The sequence below is a fragment of the Melanotaenia boesemani genome, chromosome 15 (assembly GCF_017639745.1).
Source record: "Melanotaenia boesemani isolate fMelBoe1 chromosome 15, fMelBoe1.pri, whole genome shotgun sequence".
In the NCBI taxonomy this organism is placed as follows: Eukaryota; Metazoa; Chordata; class Actinopteri; order Atheriniformes; family Melanotaeniidae; genus Melanotaenia; species Melanotaenia boesemani.
The window spans coordinates 31,255,848-31,278,931 of NC_055696.1; the positions used below are offsets into that span (position 1 = coordinate 31,255,848).

The window sequence follows — 23,084 nt, forward strand, 5'->3', positions numbered from 1 at the left end:
AGCTCATCTAAAGGTGACCTTGTGTGACAGGACATGAAGGAAAAATGCTGTTGGATAGATTAGATTCCCCCGTATGTTAACATGTTTGCTCGTGAGCTGCAACATAAAATATAAAATAAAGATGGTTAAATTTTTTTTGGGGGTTATATTTTGAAATTGATAATTTTAGGCTCTGTTTGATGCCCATTTCCTCTCTTTGTTTCCATGTTCATAGTTAGTCCTGTTTTCTGTCACACCTGGTTTCTGCTAACTAATCACCATTAGCTTCCTCAGTTTAAATAGTGTTTGGTTTCCTTTCTTCATCAGCATCATTATTTAGTTGAGCTGAGTTTGGTACTGTCTAGTTTAATTTAGGGATGTACATGTCTAATTATAACATCAGAATTAAATTCAATCAAAATCTGGGTTGTCAGTGTATATCAATGCATTTGACCTTCAATAGTGACGCTATCTGTAGGGACTGATTGTTAAAAAATTTTATCAAGATAAAAGTTATCCGGATTTCGTAATCCATTTTTTCAGGACGGTGGATCATGTAATCCGGCTTACTTTTATCCTGGTTGTTCAAAGCAAAATAGGATTGGATCACCCTGATCCAAAATCCTGTTTTTCAGGATCACGTAATCCAGATTTCCAGCATGTAGATCAGTGTTCACTGCCGGCCGTGTGAAGAACAGCAGGTAGAAGAGACGGTTTGCATGCTTTGCGAGTGGAACCACAGGGAGCATGTAACATAATACGTGCATGTATTGTCCTGCATAACATTGCTACCAGGCGGAATCTCCCTCTTTGTGACATGTTAATGATGCACCGTGTGGAAGTACCTGACCAACCTCTGATATCCTGTCAGAACGAGGGACGGAACGTGTAAAGAGGGATGCAAACGTTAGAAATTTCATTTTTTGACAGGTTCTCCTCTGATTATGCTGTGATGAATAACGGGAAAATGGAATATTATGTTTGTGTTTGTTATTGGATCCGTTTGGTATTTACTTCGTGGGGACATGATAATGTCATGTTTTTATTTTTACTTTGTGCTATTTTACCATTTTATTTTACTACACTGAAAGACTTAATAGGAGCCTGTCCCTATGTTAACTACTTTATCACTGTAACGGTTAAGTCAGGTGTAAAATACAAATATAAGCATATTTAGAATAAAGAGTTCTATTATTTGATCAGCTGTTAGGCTGTACCGCAGTTTCTTTCTGAAATCTTCCTTGTAATCCTGCCCTCTATTGGGATCAGGATAATCCTGTTTTTTTGGATCAAAGTTATCTGGTTTCTACTTAAATGTTTTGAACAACCCAAATTAAGGGTTTTATTTGGATAACAACTAGGATTGGATTACGTGATCCAAGTGGATTTTGGAATTCGGATTTCCGTTTTGAACAACACATTTTCAAGATCTGATTCTGATAACTGAAATCCGCTAGAATTACGTTTGAACAACCGGCCCTATGGCTGAGACCAGATCGTTGTGTTGAGTCAGACCTGTCCTCGTCATCAGTAACAATCCCCACCAGCTGCTATTCTAAAAAGCATAATGAGACTGTGGGACTGTACTGCTGCAGCCCTCCAGACAAGAAGAATGGGACTAAATAACTCTTCATAGTTTGGTATGTTCAATGTCAGATCATAGTAAGTGCTGATAAGGAAGGAAAGATTGCAAACTGGAAAGGATTTATTGCTGCAAATAGCCTGAAATCCAGAAATGAAGGAACCTGAACAAAGTAAATCTATCTGATGAGACAAAGCATGAAATATCCCTGGTTCATGCTGCCTGCTAAGGAATGAGCGTCAAAGTAAATACAAGCATCACTGAGGTTTTATGAATGTTTCTGACTTTGGGTTGTGTTTGCATTAACTTCGAGTGTCCTTATTGGCTGAAAGAGGATGTGAGCCACACAGAGGAGGTGAGGTCCGTAGATAAAGTTCAGTGAACAGGAAGATTAAGATATATGTTCAGATTATAATAAGAAGAAAATATTCACATTCACTGGCAGAACACAACCTCTGATCCCTTACACACACACCTGTATGCTACTAAAGCTGCAGCGTATGTGTGTGTGTGGTATCAGGACATTTGGACAACATTTCTTTAATGAGGTCACTTCCTATAAACAACTCACTTGTAGGAACGTTGGCTCACATGTTGACTGAAACACAGAGCAGCACGTCCAGAATAGAAACGGCCTCAGGCCTGAACACGCCTGCAACACGCCACACACTCGCATGCACGTCACACACAATCTGACGTCCCATGATAATGTGTGTGTGTGTGTTTGTGTGTGTGTCCACCCATAGCTGACGATGTGGTTGTTTGTCCAGGTGTCTTTACCTGGGGGAGATGTCACAGCCCTGTTGCATGAAGGCCCCGAGAGAGAACCAGAGAGAATTAAAGATCCCAAAATCATTGGTGTACTCTGGGTTGTCTTTGTCCTTCTGCTGGTTCTGGTTCTGAGATGGAGACAGCCCTGATGGGGGGGAAAAACAACCAAAACTTACTGCTGAGGTTTGGTTCCCCACATCGCAGGAGTTATAGTACCAAAGGATGTTTGAAGTGGTGAAGATGATGATGAAGATTTTCTTTTCTTTTCTTCTTGTTAGTTTATCTTGTCTGTCCTGTCTCTTCTTGTCTTATCAATCGTTGTTTTTTATCCTGTTATCTTTCACATTTTTTACACTGTTAGGTTGGATACACCTACTAGAATTCAAATAATTTTTATTTATTGTTCTTTAAATTTATTTATTTTCTGAAATATTTTAATATTAAAAGAAAATAATTCAAATAAAGACAAGGGATGGTGGTGGGACATAAAAAAAAGATGATGAGGGTGATGATGATGATGATGATGATGATGAGATACCTTGGGAATGAGGAAGTTCAGAGGAAGAAATGGGCGGAGCTCTTCTGGAAGAAGAGGGGGCAGTTTCATCTTCATCATCAGAGTCTTCACCCTTCCACTCATAAGGACTGAAACGACTCACCTGGAAAAACAACAGTTCGTGTTTTATTCTGCTTAGATTTCAGAAATTTAAAAAAGATTATACATTTGAATTCTGAGGTTGTATGCATCAGTGTAATAATAAAAAAAATGCAAGACCAGGGGCCACATTCCTAAAGATTCCCAGAGCAGAGTTGCTCCTGGGGGCCAAACTCTGAGTCATGACGTTTTCTTAGAATTTCCCCTAAAAGTGAAGAGTAGATTCCAGCAAAGATAAAAGGTATTCCTAAAGAATCTCAGCTCTTCAGAGAGCTCCTGAGGTGAGATCTGTGAAGAGCAGGGAAGAGAGGAGAGGAAACGATGGTGGACAGAAGAGGCCAGAGAAATGTTCTCCAAACACTGGGTGATGGTGAATTAGTTAAACGCTACAGATCGGATGGAGCAGGAATCGTGTTCATGGTTATCTGATTCAACCAGGAGCAAACACTGCTCCTCTGGGGGGGATGGGTTTCCTTCTTCTTTTCTCCATCGCTGTTCTCTGGTTTGTGGATCTGAACGCCAAACAACGTTGCTTCTTATCGGCCGCTCAGCAACCGAAGACATTGATGGAAGCTGAGCCGTTTTACCCTCATTAATACAAAAAAGAGATAAAAAGCTGAAGGTGCAACAATGACCAGCCTGGTAAATTAATGTAAATAAATAAATAAACTATCACATGTTAGTACTGGACCTGAGTTTCTGCACGTTCTGTAGGATTTTTTCAAAGTGTAGCTTATTATTCATTTAACTGATTTCATAAATCAAATGTTGAGATTAGATTCTATGATTTAGTCTATTGATTTGACGGTCCGTTCTATGCCCGTTATCACCAAAAGTGTATTTTTATCAGGCTTTTAGGATCAACCAATCACAGTATATGAAAGGATAACTCATACCTAGCGACGGCTGACCACAGCTCCTCACTAAGACAGGAGTTTCTGTCCAGGCCTCGCTCTGAGTTCTCTGAGAATGTTCTGGAAGCACTCCTAAGCTAAGACTCCCTGCTAGGAATTTATAGGCCAAGTTAGGATTCTCAGAGTCTTTAAAGATACAGGTCCTCAATATTCTATATGCACATAAACACTCATCATCCACTTCATCAGCTCCGCCTGTTCAACTGCTTGTTAACACTAATATCTAACCAGCCAATCACACAGCATCATGTGGTGTTACGACCCGACTTAAGGGGTAGGGACGGGCGTAACAAAGAAACACGGCGTGGAACGCTGGTATCTCAAAATAAAAGCACATTTATTTACAACTCCCGTGATAAGTGATGGACAACCTGTAAAACAAAAGATGAGCTGGGGTTAGCGGACCTGCAGAAAGAAACAAACCAAAACCTGTACCAAACACTCATCGAGTGCACACACAGACACAACCGCAACTCGGTGAGGAAACTAAAACCAAACAAAAGCAACAGGCCCATAAACTAAAGTGACCGTCGTCACAACACAATAAAACGCTAACCTAGCCCAGCTCTAACACAAACACAACGTAAACTTAACTCAACTAAACACTTAAGGCACCCATTGTGGAAAAGGAGGAGGTCGCGACACACACACACCCGGTGCACAACATGAGGGGGAGAGAGACCGAAGCCATTCTGGTTTCTCCCCCTCCAGACCTGCCTCGGCTGCAGCCTTTTCAGCCTGAGCTTCTCCGTAGGCTGCAGCCTGACTGGTCCAGAGGGGTGCCAGTCACACAGGGGCGGGGACAAAGGCGCTGGCCTTGGCCACTCCGGGCAGCGCTCTGCCGCCCCTAATCACACACAAGCGGCCTCAGCTGTCTGCAAACAGCAGGGGCCGTAACATGTGGTCATGTAGACATTGTGAAGACAGCTTACTGAAGTTCAAACTGCTTTAAATAATTCACTTTGCTAATATTTACACATTAATTAAGTCGTCCTTCCTTAAATAAAGTTCCTGGAGAAGCAGGGTCTGGTCTGATCTGCCGGTGTGTCTGCTCCAGTGGTCTCTATGAAGCATCAATTCTTAAAAAGAAAACTATCAAACACACAAAAGAGCATTTAAGAGCAGCAAAGTCTTGTGTTGCACAGAGCTTGTCCCGGTTTACAGTGACACAGGAAGACAGAAACTCCTGCTTCCACACCGAGATGACAGAATCATGCAGGTCAGACGCTTCTCCTCTCTCTGACTCTGCTCAGCTTCTCCTCACAGTAAACAAACATGAAAGAGGAAGAGGAGGAGGAGGAAGAAGCTGCATGAGTCGACACAGGTTGATCTTTTGAGACTCTCTGAGACGCACAGGGACATTTCTATGGCTCAGATAAAGAGTAAACAACAAAGACAAAAAACAGAAACAACATGGAGACAAGTTTTATCTTTATGTCCATGATGCTAACAAAGATTCCAGGTGGCCTCATCATCCTTCTAACTTAAAAAATAAAATTTAAACTGAACATTAGATTGAGAAAGAAAGGGGATGTGAGTGACTTTGAACGTGGCATGGTTGCTGCTCTGAGTATTTTCTGGGATTTTCACACACAACCATCTCTAGGGTTTCCAGAGAATGGTCTGAAGAAGAGAAAATACCCAGCGAGCAGCTGGACCAGGATGCAGCGGAAGACCGCATCGGGTGCTTCCAGTCAGCAAAGAACAGGAAACTGAGGCTACAATTCACACACACTCACCAACACTGGACAATAGAAGATGGAGAAACATTGCTGGTCTGATGAGTCTCCATTTCAGCTCCACATTCAGATGCTAGGCTCAGAATTTGGTGGAAACATCATGAAAACATGGATCCATCCTTCCTTCATGGATCAACGCTTCAGACTACTGCTGGTGTAATGGTGGGGGATGTTTTCTTGTCCCACTTTGGGCCCCTTAGTACCAACATGGCCTGGTTTAACCAGCACAGCCTACCTGAGTATTGTTGCTGACCATGTCCATCCCTTTATGACCACAGTGGAGCATCTTCTGATGCTACTTCCAGCAGGATAATGCACCATGTCACAAAGCTCAGATCATCTCCACCTGCTTTCTAGAACATGACGATGAGTTCACTGGACTCCAACGGCCTCCACAGCCACCAGATCTCAGTCCAGTAGAGCAGCTTTGTGATGTGGTGGAACGGGAGATTCTCATCATGGATGCAGCCGACAAACCTGCAGCAGCTGCGTGATGCTGTCATGTTAATATGGAGCAAAACCTCTGAGGGAGGTTTCCACCACCTGGTTGAATCTATGACACCAAGCATTAAAAATGGGGTCTGGCCCGGCACTAGAAGGTGGTCCTGATAAAGTGTGAGTTCATCCAACTGTCAGTCCAAATTAAGATTTTGTAATATGTTACTTAAAAAATGCTCACCAACCAGAATTTAAGAAATTGGGTTGCAGCATGAACATGTAAACTAGGCTTCTTCTTCTTACTCCTCCTCTTATTATTATTATTATTATTATTATTATTATTATTATCATCATCATCATTATTATTATTATTATTATTATTAGTAGTAGTAGTAGTATCATCATCATCATCATTATTATTATTATTATTATTATTGTTATTATTAATATTGTGCATGCTCCAAATCATTGCAGAGAAACTCTATAAAGGCTTAAAGATTCCAAATATTTGTCAGTCATATTTTTGCCTTTAAACTAAAAGCAGCTCAACCCTGCAACCAGATGCAGCACCCTTCCCCTCCCCCCCTCACCAGGAAGAGCACCACGCTGACACCGATGTAGGCAAACACAATGCACATCCATATCTCGTAGGCCAGCGGGTCGAGGAAAGAGAAGACGCCCGGCTTGGACTTGGTGGGTTTCTTGATCATGATGGAGATTCCCAGAGACATGAAGGGTTTGGTGAAGTCGATCACCTGCTCTCGTACCAGCGTGATGGTCAGCGGGGCGACCGCCATGTCGGCTTTCTGCAGGAGGATGGAGAAAGGAGCTGTGACACAGCACAGGAGCTCTGGTTGTAGCTGCTAAAGCCAACAGACAGGTTCACTGAGTCAGAGGAAAAACATCTGTAAGCTGTCACTGCTGATCTGTGCACGAAGCTCAGACCTACTTGTTCCTCTACTTTTTACCTACTTGACCTGACTTACAGTATTTGTTTTATGGTAAGTTGAAATATATGCAGCTCATGCTACCACATTCCTTATAAATATATAATATTCCAGATGTTTGCATCGTTTCTTATTTTGCTTCTATATGTAACTACATCCCATCTCTTTGGTGACAGAAACCTTTGCACCATGCTTCAGATTTAAACCAAACATGCTTTTATCCTCCATTCTTCTCATTTTAGATGTACGATGAGGAAGAACCACAAACTTTTATACAGAATATCTTGCAAATAATATTAGATGATCTGATTCAATAACATAAGGAAACTTAATGTTTTTTTCTGTCACACATGGATAAATCTGCTTCTGAAAGTAATCCCTAAACAAACTTTCTCCTTTTTGTGTCTTTTAAAACAACTGATTGGAGTCTGTTTCAAACATGAAAAAAACTAAACAGAAAGCAAGTAAATATGTGTTAGGCTGAATATTTGTTTCTTGTAAAGAAGCTTCTTGGTAAAGAATCTCATACTGTTGGAAAGTCTGTTTATTTCCTTGTTAAATGGAGCCACACTTGAGCAGCAGAGGTGAATTTGTGGGTTGTGCCACTGAAAAACTTTCCAAATCTTCTCTACCAAACAGCTGATTTGGCTGTTGAGTCCATTTCAGTTTCATTTATTGGATTAGATGATTGAAGTCTGAAGAAACAAGCTATAACGGAAATTTAATAATTTTTCATTTAACAAACAGTGTCCTCAGAATCATGAGGAAGAACCATACACCTCCTCTTTATGAGGGTGAACAGCTGAGTCACACACTGCTGTGGAATGCTGTCCCATTCTTCAACCAGCATCGATCATCTGTCAGCCAATCAGACTCTGGTACCACCAGCAGCCAATGATGATCCCACAAGTGTTTCCTGCGGTTGAGGTCAGGACTGCAGACAGGTCATCCATCCTCTGGAGGTGGTCTCTGATAAACCCCGCTCTGTGTTCCAGACTGTGGAGATATGGGATCACCACTGGTTGAAGAAACTCATCTCCACATCTCTCTGCATATGATGATCAGCTTTGCGTTTCCCGTGAGGAAGATGGCACCTCACACCATCACACTGCCTCCACCAGAAGCTGTTGCTCTGCTGGTGCAGCAATCAGCAGTGTTCTCCATGTCTTCTTCACACTTTCACCCTACGGTTTAACTGACGGGTGTAGCAGGGTCCATGCTAACAGTTGCTGTTGAGCTAACAGACACTCATAACAAGAGTCAACAGCAGAATCAGCTTTTTGGCAGAGAAAATCTGGCAAGTTTTCATGGGAACAACCCACATACTTAATTCTGCTGCTCACCCCACAAATGCATTTGCCTTAGAAATGTGGCAGCATTCAATCTTCTTTTGATGAGGCCTGTCTCCTGTTTGAAATTACATACCCAAAGAAAGATGGGCTGTCTGTATAATCTTTGTCCCTACAGAAAACTGAAATATGTGAGATTACTACAGAAGTGTCAGAATCAACTTATGTGCTCCTGGTCAGAGTAAATTAACCTGGAACACTGTAGAAAATGTAAATGTTATCTCCTTCTAGAATAAAACCGCATCACTTTCAGTGAAAACCAGAAGATATCAGCCCAGTTCATCTGGGAATGAGTAAAATAATCCTAGGAGTTAATAAAAAAAAGTCCTAGGAATTAGTAACATAGTCCTGGGACTTAGTACAGCAGCTCAAGGACTGTGTAAATAAGTCCTTTGTATGAGTAAAGGACGCCATCGGCCAATGATGATGATGGATGCCTTTATCAATGGTTAGAGTCAGGGGGATCCAGAGATGGACCCCACATTCACCTTAGAAACACCGTGAGGATCCAGAAAGAAGTCAAGCCTAAGATAGTCTATGATAGGAAGAGTGAATCCTTCACTATTAAACCTCTTCCATCTCCATGGAAACCAGCAGAACCTTCATGATTCATTTCAAATGAAGGCAGAGTCATAGGAGAACACGTTAGCAGCGTTTTTAGAGCTGGAATCAAACTTTTCACCACAAACAGCAAAAGTAAGACATAATTTCTGGTTCTGGCTGCTAGCTCTAGAGTTTCTGTCCCACCGTGATGAGACAGACATCTTTGTGTGTGTTCAGTGTGTTCAGCCCCAGACTACTGTCCCTGACCTGCTCCACCAACAGACTCAGAAACTTTTTCGTACCCCGGGCCATCCGGCTGTACAACATCTCGCTGAGGGCCCAGGGGTCACAACCACAACCATAGTCTGAATAGTTTTCATGGACATGTGCCTTTTTCTCATTTGTAAGCACATTTGTTTTTCTCATTCTGTAAACACTGTTTCAGCAGTTTTTGCACATCCTGCACTTTTTCACTCATGCACCTTGTTTGATTACTACTGTCAACATATGTACATACTTGATCACCTGTACAGTATATATGTACATAGACCATAATGATGACTCTTGTTCGGTCCAACTCGGAGTGTATTTTTGCGTCACAGCACATCTAGCTGAGTAGACATTACAATGAGTGTACAATAGTTTTTACCATTTTGTCTCCTTTATTTACCGTTGCCTTTATTTAATTTTAAATTAGTCTAGTTATGCTTAAGTACTAACCCCTAATGTCAAGTACTAACCTTTAATGTATGTATATGCTACTGGATGCTTGAATTTCCCTCTGGATCAATAAAGTATCTATCTATCTATCTATCTATCTATCTATCTATCTATCTATCTATCTATCTATCTATCTATCTATCTATCTATCTATCTAACCAGCAGAGTCTCTGCTTTCACGTGACGTCTTGTTTGTGTGAAGAGGTCTAGTCAGGACGAGGTTTAAATCGAAATAAACAGGCATTCCACTGGGAGATATATTACTACAAAAAAATAATCCACCAAAACACTTGAAAAGTTCACTGTTCACTTTTTACTGAAAAGTTTAGAACACTTTATAAAGAGGAATTCTTTTTAGGAGCAGTTTATTTCTCTTAATAACAGAAAATCTTCATTCAGTAAAATTAAAACTATTCTGCTCTTACTAGAAATTTGTGCACACAAGCTTTAAAATCTGATCACAACTATAAAGCAGGAGCATTAATGAGAGGTTCTGGAGAAGTCAGGACTCAAAAGATCACAGAAGTGATGTCCCACTTACCCCATACACCAGTTCTCCCACCATGCCGTTCCACATCTTAGTTTCAGGTTCTCTGGCGCCATACTTGCCATCGCCCACCAGCTCAAGCCGGTACGTGAAGCCAACGTGTTTAGCGATCTCAGAGGCGAGTTCGGCGCAGTAACCTTCGTATTTGTCGTTTCCCACCAGCTGCTCGTGGTTCTTCTTCAGCATCATGTAGGGCGCTTCCTGTGAGAGGGAGGCGGGTGGAGACAGGTGGTGTTACATCACTGCTGTTCTTTCCTGGCCGATGTTGTGTTTCTGTCTCGTCCACTTATTTTATCCTTGTGATGTATTTTCTGTTCTTTTATTTATTATTGTTTGACTTTATTATCATTACCTTTGCCAAGACATTACGCAGAGCTGCGCATTGCAGTATGACATGAAAGTTCTGCAAGGATGTAGTTGTTTCTTTAAGGTGATTTCATGTGTGCACAGTGCAGCTCAATCAGCTGAATTCAACTATCATGTCCACCGCTACTAAAATGTGACATGCTGCTGTTTGGAGATCTCCCCAGTCTTACCAGTATGGTCGTGACTACGTAGGTTCTGTTTAACAGACCAAAGAACTCCTCCTGCACTGGCCTGTAGACAGCTGTGTTCACGTAGCCCGTCTTCTCGTTCCAGTAGCCAATCTGGAAATACAGAAGTTTCCAAGTTTCAGTCGTTAAAATACAATTTAGACACAAACATGAAAGCATGAAGAAAACCTACGGGAACAAGTTAATGATTTAGATAATAAGGCAGCCAAACATGAATAAAAAAAAAAAACAAAGAAAGTCACTATGAAGAAAAACTGTCTCAGAATCATATTTTCTTCTTGTTTTATTACTTTTATAATTATAATTAAATAATTAAATACTATCTCTAAATACTGGAAAAAGCTCCAAAGATCTAGTACTTGTTTTTGGTACATAAACAGTCTGAGATATTACAAGTTGGTGTGGGAGTAAATGTTGAAAAACTGTCTTCAAACAAAGAATACAACTTCATTTTGAATTTCTGTTTCATATTTTCTACATATTTCTTGCATATTCCTATGAATATATGTAATATATTCTTTTCATATATTCATATATGTTTTTATGTATTCATCATATATCCATGTTGTGTGTTAGCATGTGAGTAAATATCTAAAATGTTGAAAAACATTTTGTGAAATTTGAAATTTCTGCTTTAGTTTTGTATTATCAATTGTAAAAGAACTCAAAATACAAATGATAAAGAAATGTATTTACATTCAATCTAAAAGGAACAATGTTGCATTATAATTCTGTTTTGAACATGTTCCAATTTTTTGCCACAAATATGTGAGATTATTTATATTAATTAATTATACATTATGTAATTGTACAATATATATTTATTACTTATACAAAATATTTTATTATTTACCCTAAACGTCCAAAATAAAACTAATTACTGGTAATTGTTTAAAATCACTTAGAATTCGACAGAGAATCAACATTTAAACAGGAATCTGAAAAAATGTTTGATAGTTTTTTAAAGGGTTGCTTTTGTACTACACACAAAAATGAGCTAGCTTAATATGAATAAAACACTTAAATTGAGAAGATTCAGACTAAAATCCAGTGAAATTGTCTTTCCATGGAGTAAGATAACTAGCCGTGCAGGGTTAATACAGGAATCCTAGAGTTGAATTTACTACCTTTTACTACCTTTTTTGCTACCTCTACAATAGTTTTTTACTACCAACATGGCATTGTGCAGCGGGCAGATGTGCAGCAATGACCAATGGCGGCCCTTCCCTCACCAAAGACAAAATGTTATCCCACATGTGACGCTGTCTTGACGCATCACTGCAGATCCGTTTCCAGGAGACTTGGGATGTTTGGTTATTTTAAGAATATAAACAAAATGCAAATAAACATGTTTTGGAATAGCTCCCCAACCATCATTCAAAAAGAGTTTTAGCAGGGCCGGACCAGGACAAAATGTCAGGCCCGGAGTCATACACTCACCCAGGCCGCCCTAATTTTTATACTGCACACATATGCTCACTTGCAAGTACACACAAGCATGCACACTCACTCACACTCACACACACAAACATACACACACACAGGCTAAGTAATCACCAAGGCTTAACATTCAATAGAAACCGGCATTCAAACACAACTATATTTCTCTCTCCGACTCTCATCAAAAGACTCACAACAGTCACAACAGGACTCCAGTATTTATCCCATGATGTCATGGTAACCCGAAACAACGTGACTGAGTCATTTTTTCAGCAAACAATTTAGATGCCAGTTTACCATAAATATAAAATGTTAACATCAATATTTTCTGCAACAGTAAAAACAGGAATTGGTCAACAGCAGCTTCACTTCATGTGATTCTACTAACATTAGAAAATTTAAAAGTTGACTCAACTTAAAAAGATAAGAGACTGTCCATGCTTAAGAGGGGTTCCCAAATGTTTTTTCATGCCGCAGCCCACATCTGGAGGTATGTTTGATCCAGCAGGACCCACAAAATATTACATGCAGTAAAATAAATGAACAAGCATAAAACACTGCAATCGCATCATTTACAAGCAGGTAACACACTGATGAAGTTTCCTCATCAGCTTTAACCTGGACTAATAAAATGCTTCTCATTGGCCCAGTTTACAGCTGTTTCTGGGCTGGCCAAGGAAAGATGTGGACAGATTAGTTAGCTGAGCACCCTCAGTATTGAGATATCCACCTGACACTTTAACACAGCACATAAAATTAACTCAGATTTTATCTATGATGCCAGGAATCCCATATAGGACCCCTGTATGTCCAAGGCTGGAATAACCAGAAGCTTTTATGTTCTTCTTCTTCCGACACTTGCCTGCTTCCTAAACTGTCTTCCCTCTTTTTATTCCATTTTGCCACCATGTTCTCAGCCTCTCAGCTGTTCCCCCTCTTCACACTTTGCTCATGCTGATCATTTAAGAAAAATTACCGTCATTTTGACCAGTCGCTATTATTAGTGACAGCTGACAAGCAAAACTGATGTTGTCTGTGCATAGATGTCAGTACCAGGCAGACCAATCAACCACACCGATGTAATGCACCAAAGTTTTATTTATTTATTTAACAAGCAGGCCAGTCAGGCCACTTTCAGGTCAAGGCCAACAGGAGCTGAATCTGCTTTATCGTCGAATGGTGGATGATCGGTGAGATTCGATCGCCATAAGGGCTGGGATGTACTTTCTGTTAGCGACGCGTCCATATACGTATCATGGCTGCCACGTGTTTCTATTGTTCATTTGGCACGTAGGCTGCTCGCATTGATGCGACGTAACATGTCGCTTGCACGAGTTGCAATATTGACTTGAATGCTAGAGGCGCTTGTGCGAACAAGAGCATGAACACGATAGGTCAGAAATAAACACAATGGCGGATAGCTTTGAAGATGGTTTCTCTGACCTTGTCTGCCACTATCTGCATCTGTATGATTTTTCCTCCTAGTTGCACAGTGATAAACACTCGTGCCTTAACAGTTGGCAAAAAATTGGAAATGTTTTTGGGAATTGATGCCCCAGAAATACAATGTGACTGATAGATTGACCTTTTCACTATTTTAAAGTCCAAGTGCTGTGTACTCCCCCTAATGGTGACCTGCAGTATTGAGCGTTGTTGCCGCACCATGCTTCCGACGTTTGCAGCAAGTATTTACACAAACGTAGCAGAACGCTGATGTGTATGCTTGTGTTCACAGCAAGTATGTCCCGGCCCTAAGACCGATTCCAGGTCACATAAATGCTTTTTCTGCACACTTTACAAAAAGCTTCCGGATCATTCCCCATGACCGGCTTAAGCCAGTCTTTAAATGCCGGGTCATCGAACCACAGTTGTGAAAACTAACATTTCCTTGTTGTGAGGCGGAACGTGGCTTGCTAGTATCAACATATTTGAGCTGTTCCGACACCATACGTGCACACAACAGATCGGACAGCGGAACCCAGCGGCTATCAATGCCGGCCCAGGTCCTTCTTGCAAGTTTATATATTTAAGATTTTTTTTTTAGTCAAACAAACGTAAAACGAAAAATCTACATCAATGGAAAAGCCACAATATATTGAAGGTATGAAAAAATATACTACCAAATCAAATTGCATTTGTTACCTTTTACTACCTTTCAATGGGCTTAATTTTAGGTAATTTCTTTTACTACCTTTTACTTCCCCATGGATACCCCGACTTGGTAAAATTTCCTGAAATAAGAAAATAAAGTCTAAACTTCAGACAGGTGAGAAATATTTGAAAACAAGTTAAAGACTCATTTTAAGTCCTATATTCAGTGAAAAACCAGCCTGTTAATGCTTCTTTTCAGGGTTGTTTCTGTCTCACTCTGAGAGAAAAGGTCTTAAAACAAGATGATTCTTCTTAATGAGAACTGCTATTGATGGCCTTTTTTAAAACTCTGCTTTGACTCCAAGAGCTGCTCAGATACAGTTTTAAAGTTACAGTTTTTGCAGTGTGTGTGTTAATGAAGATCAGCTGGAATGAAAAACCCTGAGATTTGCATAAACCTGGACCCCTAGCACAGTCGTGTGTCTGTTGCTGTTCTGTGATCATACAGAACCAGAACATTTGCTCAGTAAATGACGTCTGATCTTAATCAGCCTCTGAGTCAGCTGTTATCTTCCAGGCCTTCATTTCCTGTCTCCACGCAGAGTGCGGTAACTCGTATCCATGTGGTGTTTTTCCTTAAAGGTTTTGGTTGTGTCACACCAGCCAGAACAGAAAGACAATAAAACATCGTAAATATCAAACCCAGTCATTTTCTCTGTTTCTGGTCGGCTGGTTTTCCAATAAGAAATCATTCTCAACTAAAGCTTCTGCCCTCAGTATTCCCCTCTCTGCCTCTTCCTGGCTTCATTTTCTGCCCGCTCTCCTCTGTGATGTCCTAAAAATCACAAAGTTAGCATAATTGTGTTTCCTATAACAGTGAAGAGTGGCTCTGTTGTCCTGTTTGATGGGGCTCGACAGAAAGCTGAGAGTCTGCAGGTTTTCATCCTGATTATCAGGACTTTAATCAAAGAAGAGGGAGCTAATTACTGGAAAGAGCTGATGTAGAGAAAACCTGCCGACTCTCCGAAGCTAACCTCCGTCAGAACCAAACAGAAAAAAAGCTGCAGCACCTTCCTGGGTCCGAGGTGGCTCAGCTCCATCACAGTCAGAGTGTAGTTGGTGCGATGTCCTCGTTCGTCAAACTGGACGTGGCCCGTTAGCCCCTTCAGAAGCACCTGCAAACACACATCATCAGTGTTTATCACACATTATATCCAGTTAATTACTGGAACCCAAACCAGGGAGGTGAGGGAGAAGAAAACACAGTGGCTCTGAGTCTTCAGGACCATCAACCAGATATATGATCATGTAAACCTGTAAACTTGAGACAGAATAGACTTGTTTGATTTGAGCTTTGTATAATTTTCAGGTTTTATTGGCAGTTTTATTTCTTTAAATTAAAATCAAGTGTCATTTATTTAGAAACTTCTATTTCCTGAAAAGCTTTGAAAATAAAAACTTATAATTCCATCTCCAAAAAGTGGAGACAGCCTGTAAAATGTAAATAAAAACTATTTTATTCCCAGTAGAAGATAAACAACATGTCAGATGATAAAACTAAGACATTTTATCATGTGATGGAAAATATGAGCTGATAGTGAATCTGATGCAGCAACACGCCTGGAAAAAGTTGGAACAGCAGCAACAAAGACTGAAAAAGTAACTGGTACAAACCAGAAACACCTGGAGGAGCATTTGATAACTAATCAGTTTAACTGGCAACATGTCAGTAACATGACTGGTATAAAAGGAGCATTTCAGAGAGGCAGAGTCTCTCAGATGGAAAGATGGACAGAGGTTCACCAATCTGAGACAAACTGGATCTAGAAATTGTGGAACAATTTTAGAAAAATGTTCCTGAAAATGTAATTGCCAAGACTTTGAAGATACCACAGTGTATAATATCATCAAAGAACGAGGAGGAATCTCTGTGTGCAGACCATCATGACACTTAAATTCCAGCAACGACATCCAGCACAGCAGCATGGTTTCAGAGGAGAAGCAAGACATTGTGATGGTGGAAGTCATTCAGAAAGAGCTCTGACATCATCCTGCTGAAATAACCACTGACATCCTGGGAAAGGATGCCATGTTGATGGCAGCATGTCTCTCCAAAACTCCAGCATCCACCTCTGCATCAGTGGCACCTTCACACAGATCCTCCAAGTCCTCCATGGACACTGCTGTCTATACCATCACAGCTTTCTTTGATAACAGCCTGGAAGATTTTTCTTATCTTTCACACGCAGACGTCAGTTTTTCCCAAAATCAGCTGAAACATGGACTCATCTCATACATGCTTTTCTACTCACATGTTGACCAATAAAAGCTTTTTTAAACTCTAGATGCTGAAAGACCAAAGTTCTTTACAATCTGTAATTGAGAAATATTTGTTGATGGAGTTTGGACCAAAGTGGTGAACCATGACCTGTCCTTGTTGGAAAGACTTTTGGTAGATGATGGTTTTATACCCAATCCTGACACCCTAACCGGTCACCAGTTAATCTGCTGATTGGAGAATCTTCCACGCTGCTGATCTTTGTATAGAAACGTTTTTCTTACTTTGTCTCATGAACAGTCCTGCACATTCTTGATTTCTTTATATTTTCTAAATACAAAAAGGTTGATCAGTGAAGACAGTGAAAATGATTTCTTTCATACATTTATGCGTGGCAGCGTGGCTCAGCAAGGTAGAGCGGTCGTCTTGTAACCCAAGGGCTGCCGGTTCGATCCTCGGCCAAGTCGAGTTCATGTCGCGGTGACCTTGGGCAAGACACCAAACCCCTAATTGCTCCTGATGGGTCATGGTTGAACGCCTTGCATGGCAGCTTCCGCCATCAGTGTGTGAATGTGATGTATAATGTAAAGCGCTTTGGGTATCATCCCAGGTACAGTAAAGCGCTATATAAATACGGACCATTTACCATAATTTTAGACAGAGTTGAACTAATGTTGCCATCATAGTCGATGCTCAAACAAACCCTAAACATAGGCTGATTGAGGACCAGAGTTTTCATCCAGGTGTTTGTGTACCTGCTGCAGGGCTCTCTGGATGTCGATGCCTTGTCCCCAAGGAGCAGGCGGGTTGGCCAGACACTCCCCTGCGTTGCCACGGCGAGAGATGTCGATCCGCTGGCGCCGCAGGTTCTGGAAAGCCCTCGCCATGACGTTGACGCCATCGTAGGTCAGAGCTCCTGTGTACTGCATGGTTAGAGGAGACGGTGGTCAAAATCCATCAAACAAAACCAACCGAAGAGCTTTAAAGAACAAAAGTTTTATTTGTAATTTCCATCATATGTTATTCAGATTTTTCATTTTGCATAAAAAGCGCATGAGCCCTAAAATGATTTTTGTTTCATGTTTATTGGGAAGAGAAATTTAACATAGTAACCAATATCAACTTGACCAACTTTTCGGAAACTCCTCAGTAATAAGCGGCTCCAGATCTAAATGTGTCAAAGTGGAAAAGTTGTTAAATTTTTTTAATATATTAATCCCCAATTACTGAGACTTTCCCCAACCATCTCTATGAGTTCAGTTTTCTGCTCTTTAATTTGACAGTTTGATTATTAACATTCTGAAGGGGGGAAATAAATCTGAACTCTAACACGTTATTGTTCCTCATCCATTGTTCCTCAGTTCTTTATATCTAAACGATTGTAAGACGATCTGGCTCTTCTCCATACTTCTAAAGGGCTTTCAAATTTATTCTTTGGACATTTTCTGCATTTTTCTAATTTCCAGTCGAGTCCTGGTGCTGAACCATTTTCAGATGAGCTTAATTCTGACCTATGAATTATTCTCTCAGAAAAAAGACTCAAGGGATGAACCCGACGGTTTAAACTGGATCTTTAGTCACTTTGTCACTAAGACACATTTTTTTTGCCATTTTTTTAGTTTCATGTGTGAAAACCAGCAAAGATCAGACACTCTGACAGAAAACAGGATTTTAGGAGCAACAAGGTGATTCCAAACAGCTGTTAGCTGGAAACCTGGCATATTTCAGCATGGAGGCAGAAACTGGACATGTGGAGGACAAAAGAAGAAGAGTCAGGACTAAAAATTATCTACAGCAGATGAACAGGATCTGAAATCCAGCAAAGACCTGAACCAGGACCTAAGAGATGCTTATGGACCTTCAGTTCATCCATTGCTGTTGGCCGAAGAAATGGTCTCCATGGAAACGTCGCTGTCAAGAAGCCATTCTTAAAGAAGGGAAACAGGGAGAAAAGGCTAAGGTAGGTCACATGACCCAAGAACTAGACTGAAGATCAGTGGAAACAGGTCTTATGGAGGAATGGATCCTCCCCAAAACCTGGACCTCAACATTACTGAAGCAGTATGGGATCATCTAGATGGAGAACAGAACAAAGAAGAGCTTTGGAAAGTCCTTTGAGAATCCTGGAGAACTATTCCTGAAACAAACTGTTTTTGGCTCGTACTGGATTTTTCAGAAATCAGGGAAACTATTTCTTGGAAATGGATGAAGAACTGAGGGCTGGATCCAGAGATTTGCTCTGTATCCCAGTCACATTCACCCTCCTGCAGCTGTGTGATCTGTTGTTATTGTTAGTGATTTGCAGGGCTGAGTCATTGTCAGTATTTTCATTTTCTCATTAACATCTTTCAGATGAGTCGTCGCCTGCAGGCGATGCTGATTGGTGGCTTTTGTGCTGTAACGTTCTCTGACATCAGCTGATCACAGCGCCGCTCCTGTGTTTAACCTACATATTTTCTCATTATACCACATGATTTACACAACGATTGTCCTGTAAACTTTCATAGGAGTCACAACAACGGGACGCCTCAGAGATCTTATGAGTTTAACTCTTAAGGGAAAGCAGACGGGTAATTTGGATCCTCGTTTCATTTGGGCTCTACATTATGGATCTGTTACTACACCATTTATTCTTATATAAGTCACTGCAGTGGAGCTCAGGTGGTTACGGACTCTGAAACTGCAAATGATTCATCAGGAGTCGAGTTTTGTTTTCTGGAGAAAAATCTGTTTCATGCCTGTGTAACATTTTTATTCATAATTGCACTGAATTTTACCAGGAGCAGCAGGATGCATGTGTGTGTGTGTGTGTGTGTGTGTGGGTATGTGAGAGTGTGTGTGTGTACCTTGAGCTTCTTGCGGGTCAGTTTGAGGTCTTTGCTGTCAAAGTCCTGCCAGTCCTGGTTGATCTTCATCACAGCTGGATCGGACTGGTTGATCAGCTGGAAGCCCGTCACATTCGGTCCAAGTTTCTGAAACTCTGTGATATTCAGGTCCATGAAGCCCTGACACACACACACACACACACACACACACACACGCTTCACTGACTGATCTTCCTGTTTCACTGTTTCCCTCCAGTACTAGACATGGCCTGAATTCGCTGTGTTCATTACAGTCCCAGAAAGATGCCGTTAAAGCAGCACTATGGAACTTTCTGGTTAATAATATGCGTCTCTGACTAGTTTTGATGCCACACTGACATTCATGTACATGCATGGAGGCATTGTTGCCCTGCAGCGTTCCGAGGCTGAAAAACCACACTTCACAACTCCCCCTTTTGGTAGTGATTGCATGCTTGCATATGTGAAAGATTTGCAACAACTGATTTGATTTCATTTGTCTTTTTTATGTAGTGTCAGAAACTAACTCTGAACTGTGATAAAATCCTCATAAATCAGCAGTTTTTTCAGCTTTTTCTCTTTTAATAACTTGAACACTTTCAGACAGGCTCAAAACTACAGTACTAAAGATACAATTATTTTAAGACTTTTAACCCTTTAAATGCCACTTTAATTAGTTAAATTATGAATTTAAAAAAACATATAAAACATGACATATTTTCTGTATATTAAATATTACTGGGATGGAGCTTTGGTGGTGTTAAAAGTCTTGATATGTCAGGACACTGAACATAAAGAGAAAACGTACCATCAGTAAATCATTCATACAGTAAAAATTCATTCATCTTTAAATCCCTTTCCAACCTGCTTAAAGGTGCAGCGTGTAACAAAATCAAAGGTCAATGACAGAAATATGTTCTGTTGCTCCACACATTGACTGAACTGACATGTTTCACTTCACTGCTGTCACAGTGATTAAATCTGACGCTTTTAATGTTGACTGTACTGTTTTGAGCTTTCTTTAGCATTTCTGATGTGCATGAGTGTGGACAAGACAGAACTCAGCTTTTACTCACCAGATTGGCCAGGATGTAATGATAGTTCTTCAAGTTTCTCTTCTGAGCAGCAATCTGGGAACGAAAGTCAAAATAAATGATATGCTAATTACATTTTTCTGATGTTGCTGATGATAAAAACATTCATCACACTCATCTGTGTGTGTGTGTGTGTGTGTGTGTCCTCTCAAAGAGTTACTAATTGGAAGATTCAGCTCCTCTTTGAGGAATTAATTGCTCATCGTCGCCATCAGAAAGAGTTGGTAAGAAAGCGAAAGTGTTCTCAGATTTATGTCAACTGACAGACGACAGGAAGGAAGAGAACCGGAGGAAGAGGCAATGAGAGGAGAAAGACGGGGAAGGAAGATGGAGAGAAAATAAGAAGAGGAGATGAGGTTTTAAAGAGGAGGATGGAGGAGGAGAAAGAAGCAGGTGTTGGCTGCCGTCTCCTTCTCAGGTCCAGCTTTTAATGAGCATCAGTTGGTGAACATTGACTAACGCAGCTGCTTGACAGCACTGATTGCTTCTGGAGAAGGAAGCTGCTTGAAACTCCCTCCTCTTCCTCTCGCTCCTCTGTCAAACGCTTCCTTCTCTGCCTCTGCCTGCAGTTTCACTTCCATCAGACTTTAACTCTACACTGTAAAAAATAGCAAAACCATTCCAGCAGCATGGGCGCCAGAAAAATACTGTGAAGTAAAAGAAAAAAACAAAACAAAGAATTATGGTAGAAATTAATAATAATAAATAATATAATAATAATAATAATAATAATAATAATAATAATAATACAGTTAATACTCTCATTTACATGAGATTGTTTTATTTCAGATTTTTAATATTTAATGATAGATGTTAGCATATAAAATAATTAAATTACCTTTAAATGTGGTTGAAAACTGGAAGAAAAAAATTCATTTGTTTAAGATTGTCATCATTATTTATTTATTCTGCAGTTTAATGAAAGATTCTTGTATTTAGTCAGTGAATGATGTAATAAAACAAGATCACCATTAAAACATTTATTTAAGATATTCTTTATTGATCCCAGTTGGAAGTTCATCCTGAACTTATCCATATGACAGGGGTTAAGGGATTAAAGGGATTAAAAAAAACATTTTAGTGAAATTATAATAAATTTGAAAATACACTGTAAGAGTCTTTTTATATAAACTTAAAATAAATTTATTTTTATAAAGTGGAAATTTCATGTATCATCACAGTTTTACATTTACTTTGTTGTACAAGTTATTTTACATTTGACATGTAAGCTTGAGGTGTATTTCTTTTAATATTACTATTATTTACATACCAGTGGTAGTCCGGATGGATGTATTTTTTAGCTCTCAAAAAGAGGACATTTCTGGGACTAAATATCTCAAATATTAAGTGGTAAGATGGTTTGTTAAAATACTTTTTTTCTAGAGGGTGAACTCCACTGGCTGCATGTATTGTCCAACTGTACCCCTGAAGTTGACTTTAAAAGTTATTTGACTAACTTTTTTAGACTGATTAATGATTCTTGGGTAACTTTTGTCTTGTTTGCTGTAATTCTGCTTATTTTCAGAAGATACTAAATCAGATATAGCCCTATCCAGTAATGTTTACCAACAGTGTAAGCACACGATTCATCAACCTGTCACCTCACATCATCATCATCATTATGCAGCTAAGCTGAAGCACCACCTGAGACTTACCTCACAAAAACCTAAATGAAGCAAAGTGTAGTGGAGTCGTACACCACCTGATAATGTCAGGGAAGTGAAAGCTCAACGGTTGAAGCCAACAGCTTAATTTCACAGATCAGAACAACACCTGATACTCCAGTTGCTGTCAGCCAGCTGGAGTTCAGCAGAAAGACGAGTTCCCTGAATGACATTTGCTTTTTGGTCAAAATCCACACCGAGAAATTTTTTTCCTCAAAAATCTAACAAAAAAAGAAAAGAAACTATTCCTGCTTCTGTCTCTCTGGTTCTTTCTGTAAACACAAAGATTTTACAATTCACCTTTTTCACTATAATGTGTGTAATCTTTTCAAGCTGCCACTCTGTTTCCAGTCAACGATCGATGATGCTGAAGTCAAAGTGATCTGTTAGAATGAAAACACTGAAAACAGCTGCAACAGCAGAGCAAACAAAACAAAAAAGCAGCTGTGAACCTGGAGCAGACACTAAGGACACACATAGTACATGAGGTTTGGGTGTTGGTCTAACATGATCATTTTATACATGCATGGACAGGTGATGAAGCAAACGGATGCTGCTTATAGATCTGCAGCCAGAAATCTGCATCTGCATACACACTCACCAGGAACAACGTGGATCTGGTGTTGACTGAAGATAGTAGCAGACAGAGATTACAGACAGCAGACCGAGTCAACAGACAGAGACTGCAGACAGAGACTACGGACAGAGATTACAGACAGCAGACAGAGACTACAGACAGCAGACCGAGTCAACAGACAGAGACTACAGACAGAGACTACAGACAGAGATTACAGACAGCGGACAGAGACTACAGACAGCAGACCAAGTCAACAGACAGAGACTACAGACAGAGACTACAGACAGAGATTACAGACAGCGGACAGAGACTACAGACAGCAGACCGAGTCAACAGACAGAGACTACAGACAGAGATTA

The 23,084-nt window shown here is 40.2% G+C and overlaps 1 protein-coding gene across 1 annotated transcript in view; it reads right to left on the minus strand.

Moving 5' to 3' along the window:
• The window catches only part of LOC121654514 (glutamate receptor 1-like), a 157,111-nt gene that overhangs the window by 35,173 nt on the left and 98,854 nt on the right, over positions 1–23,084 (minus strand). The window contains exons 5-13 of the mRNA XM_042008688.1: positions 20,467–20,520; positions 19,394–19,552; positions 17,303–17,470; positions 15,340–15,444; positions 10,721–10,831; positions 10,179–10,385; positions 6,669–6,884; positions 2,871–2,991; positions 2,342–2,477 (exon numbers count right to left, since the gene is read on the minus strand). Of these exons, the coding sequence (XP_041864622.1) occupies positions 2,342–2,477; positions 2,871–2,991; positions 6,669–6,884; positions 10,179–10,385; positions 10,721–10,831; positions 15,340–15,444; positions 17,303–17,470; positions 19,394–19,552; positions 20,467–20,520 (1,277 nt within the window). The remainder of the gene's footprint in view (positions 1–2,341; positions 2,478–2,870; positions 2,992–6,668; positions 6,885–10,178; positions 10,386–10,720; positions 10,832–15,339; positions 15,445–17,302; positions 17,471–19,393; positions 19,553–20,466; positions 20,521–23,084) is intronic.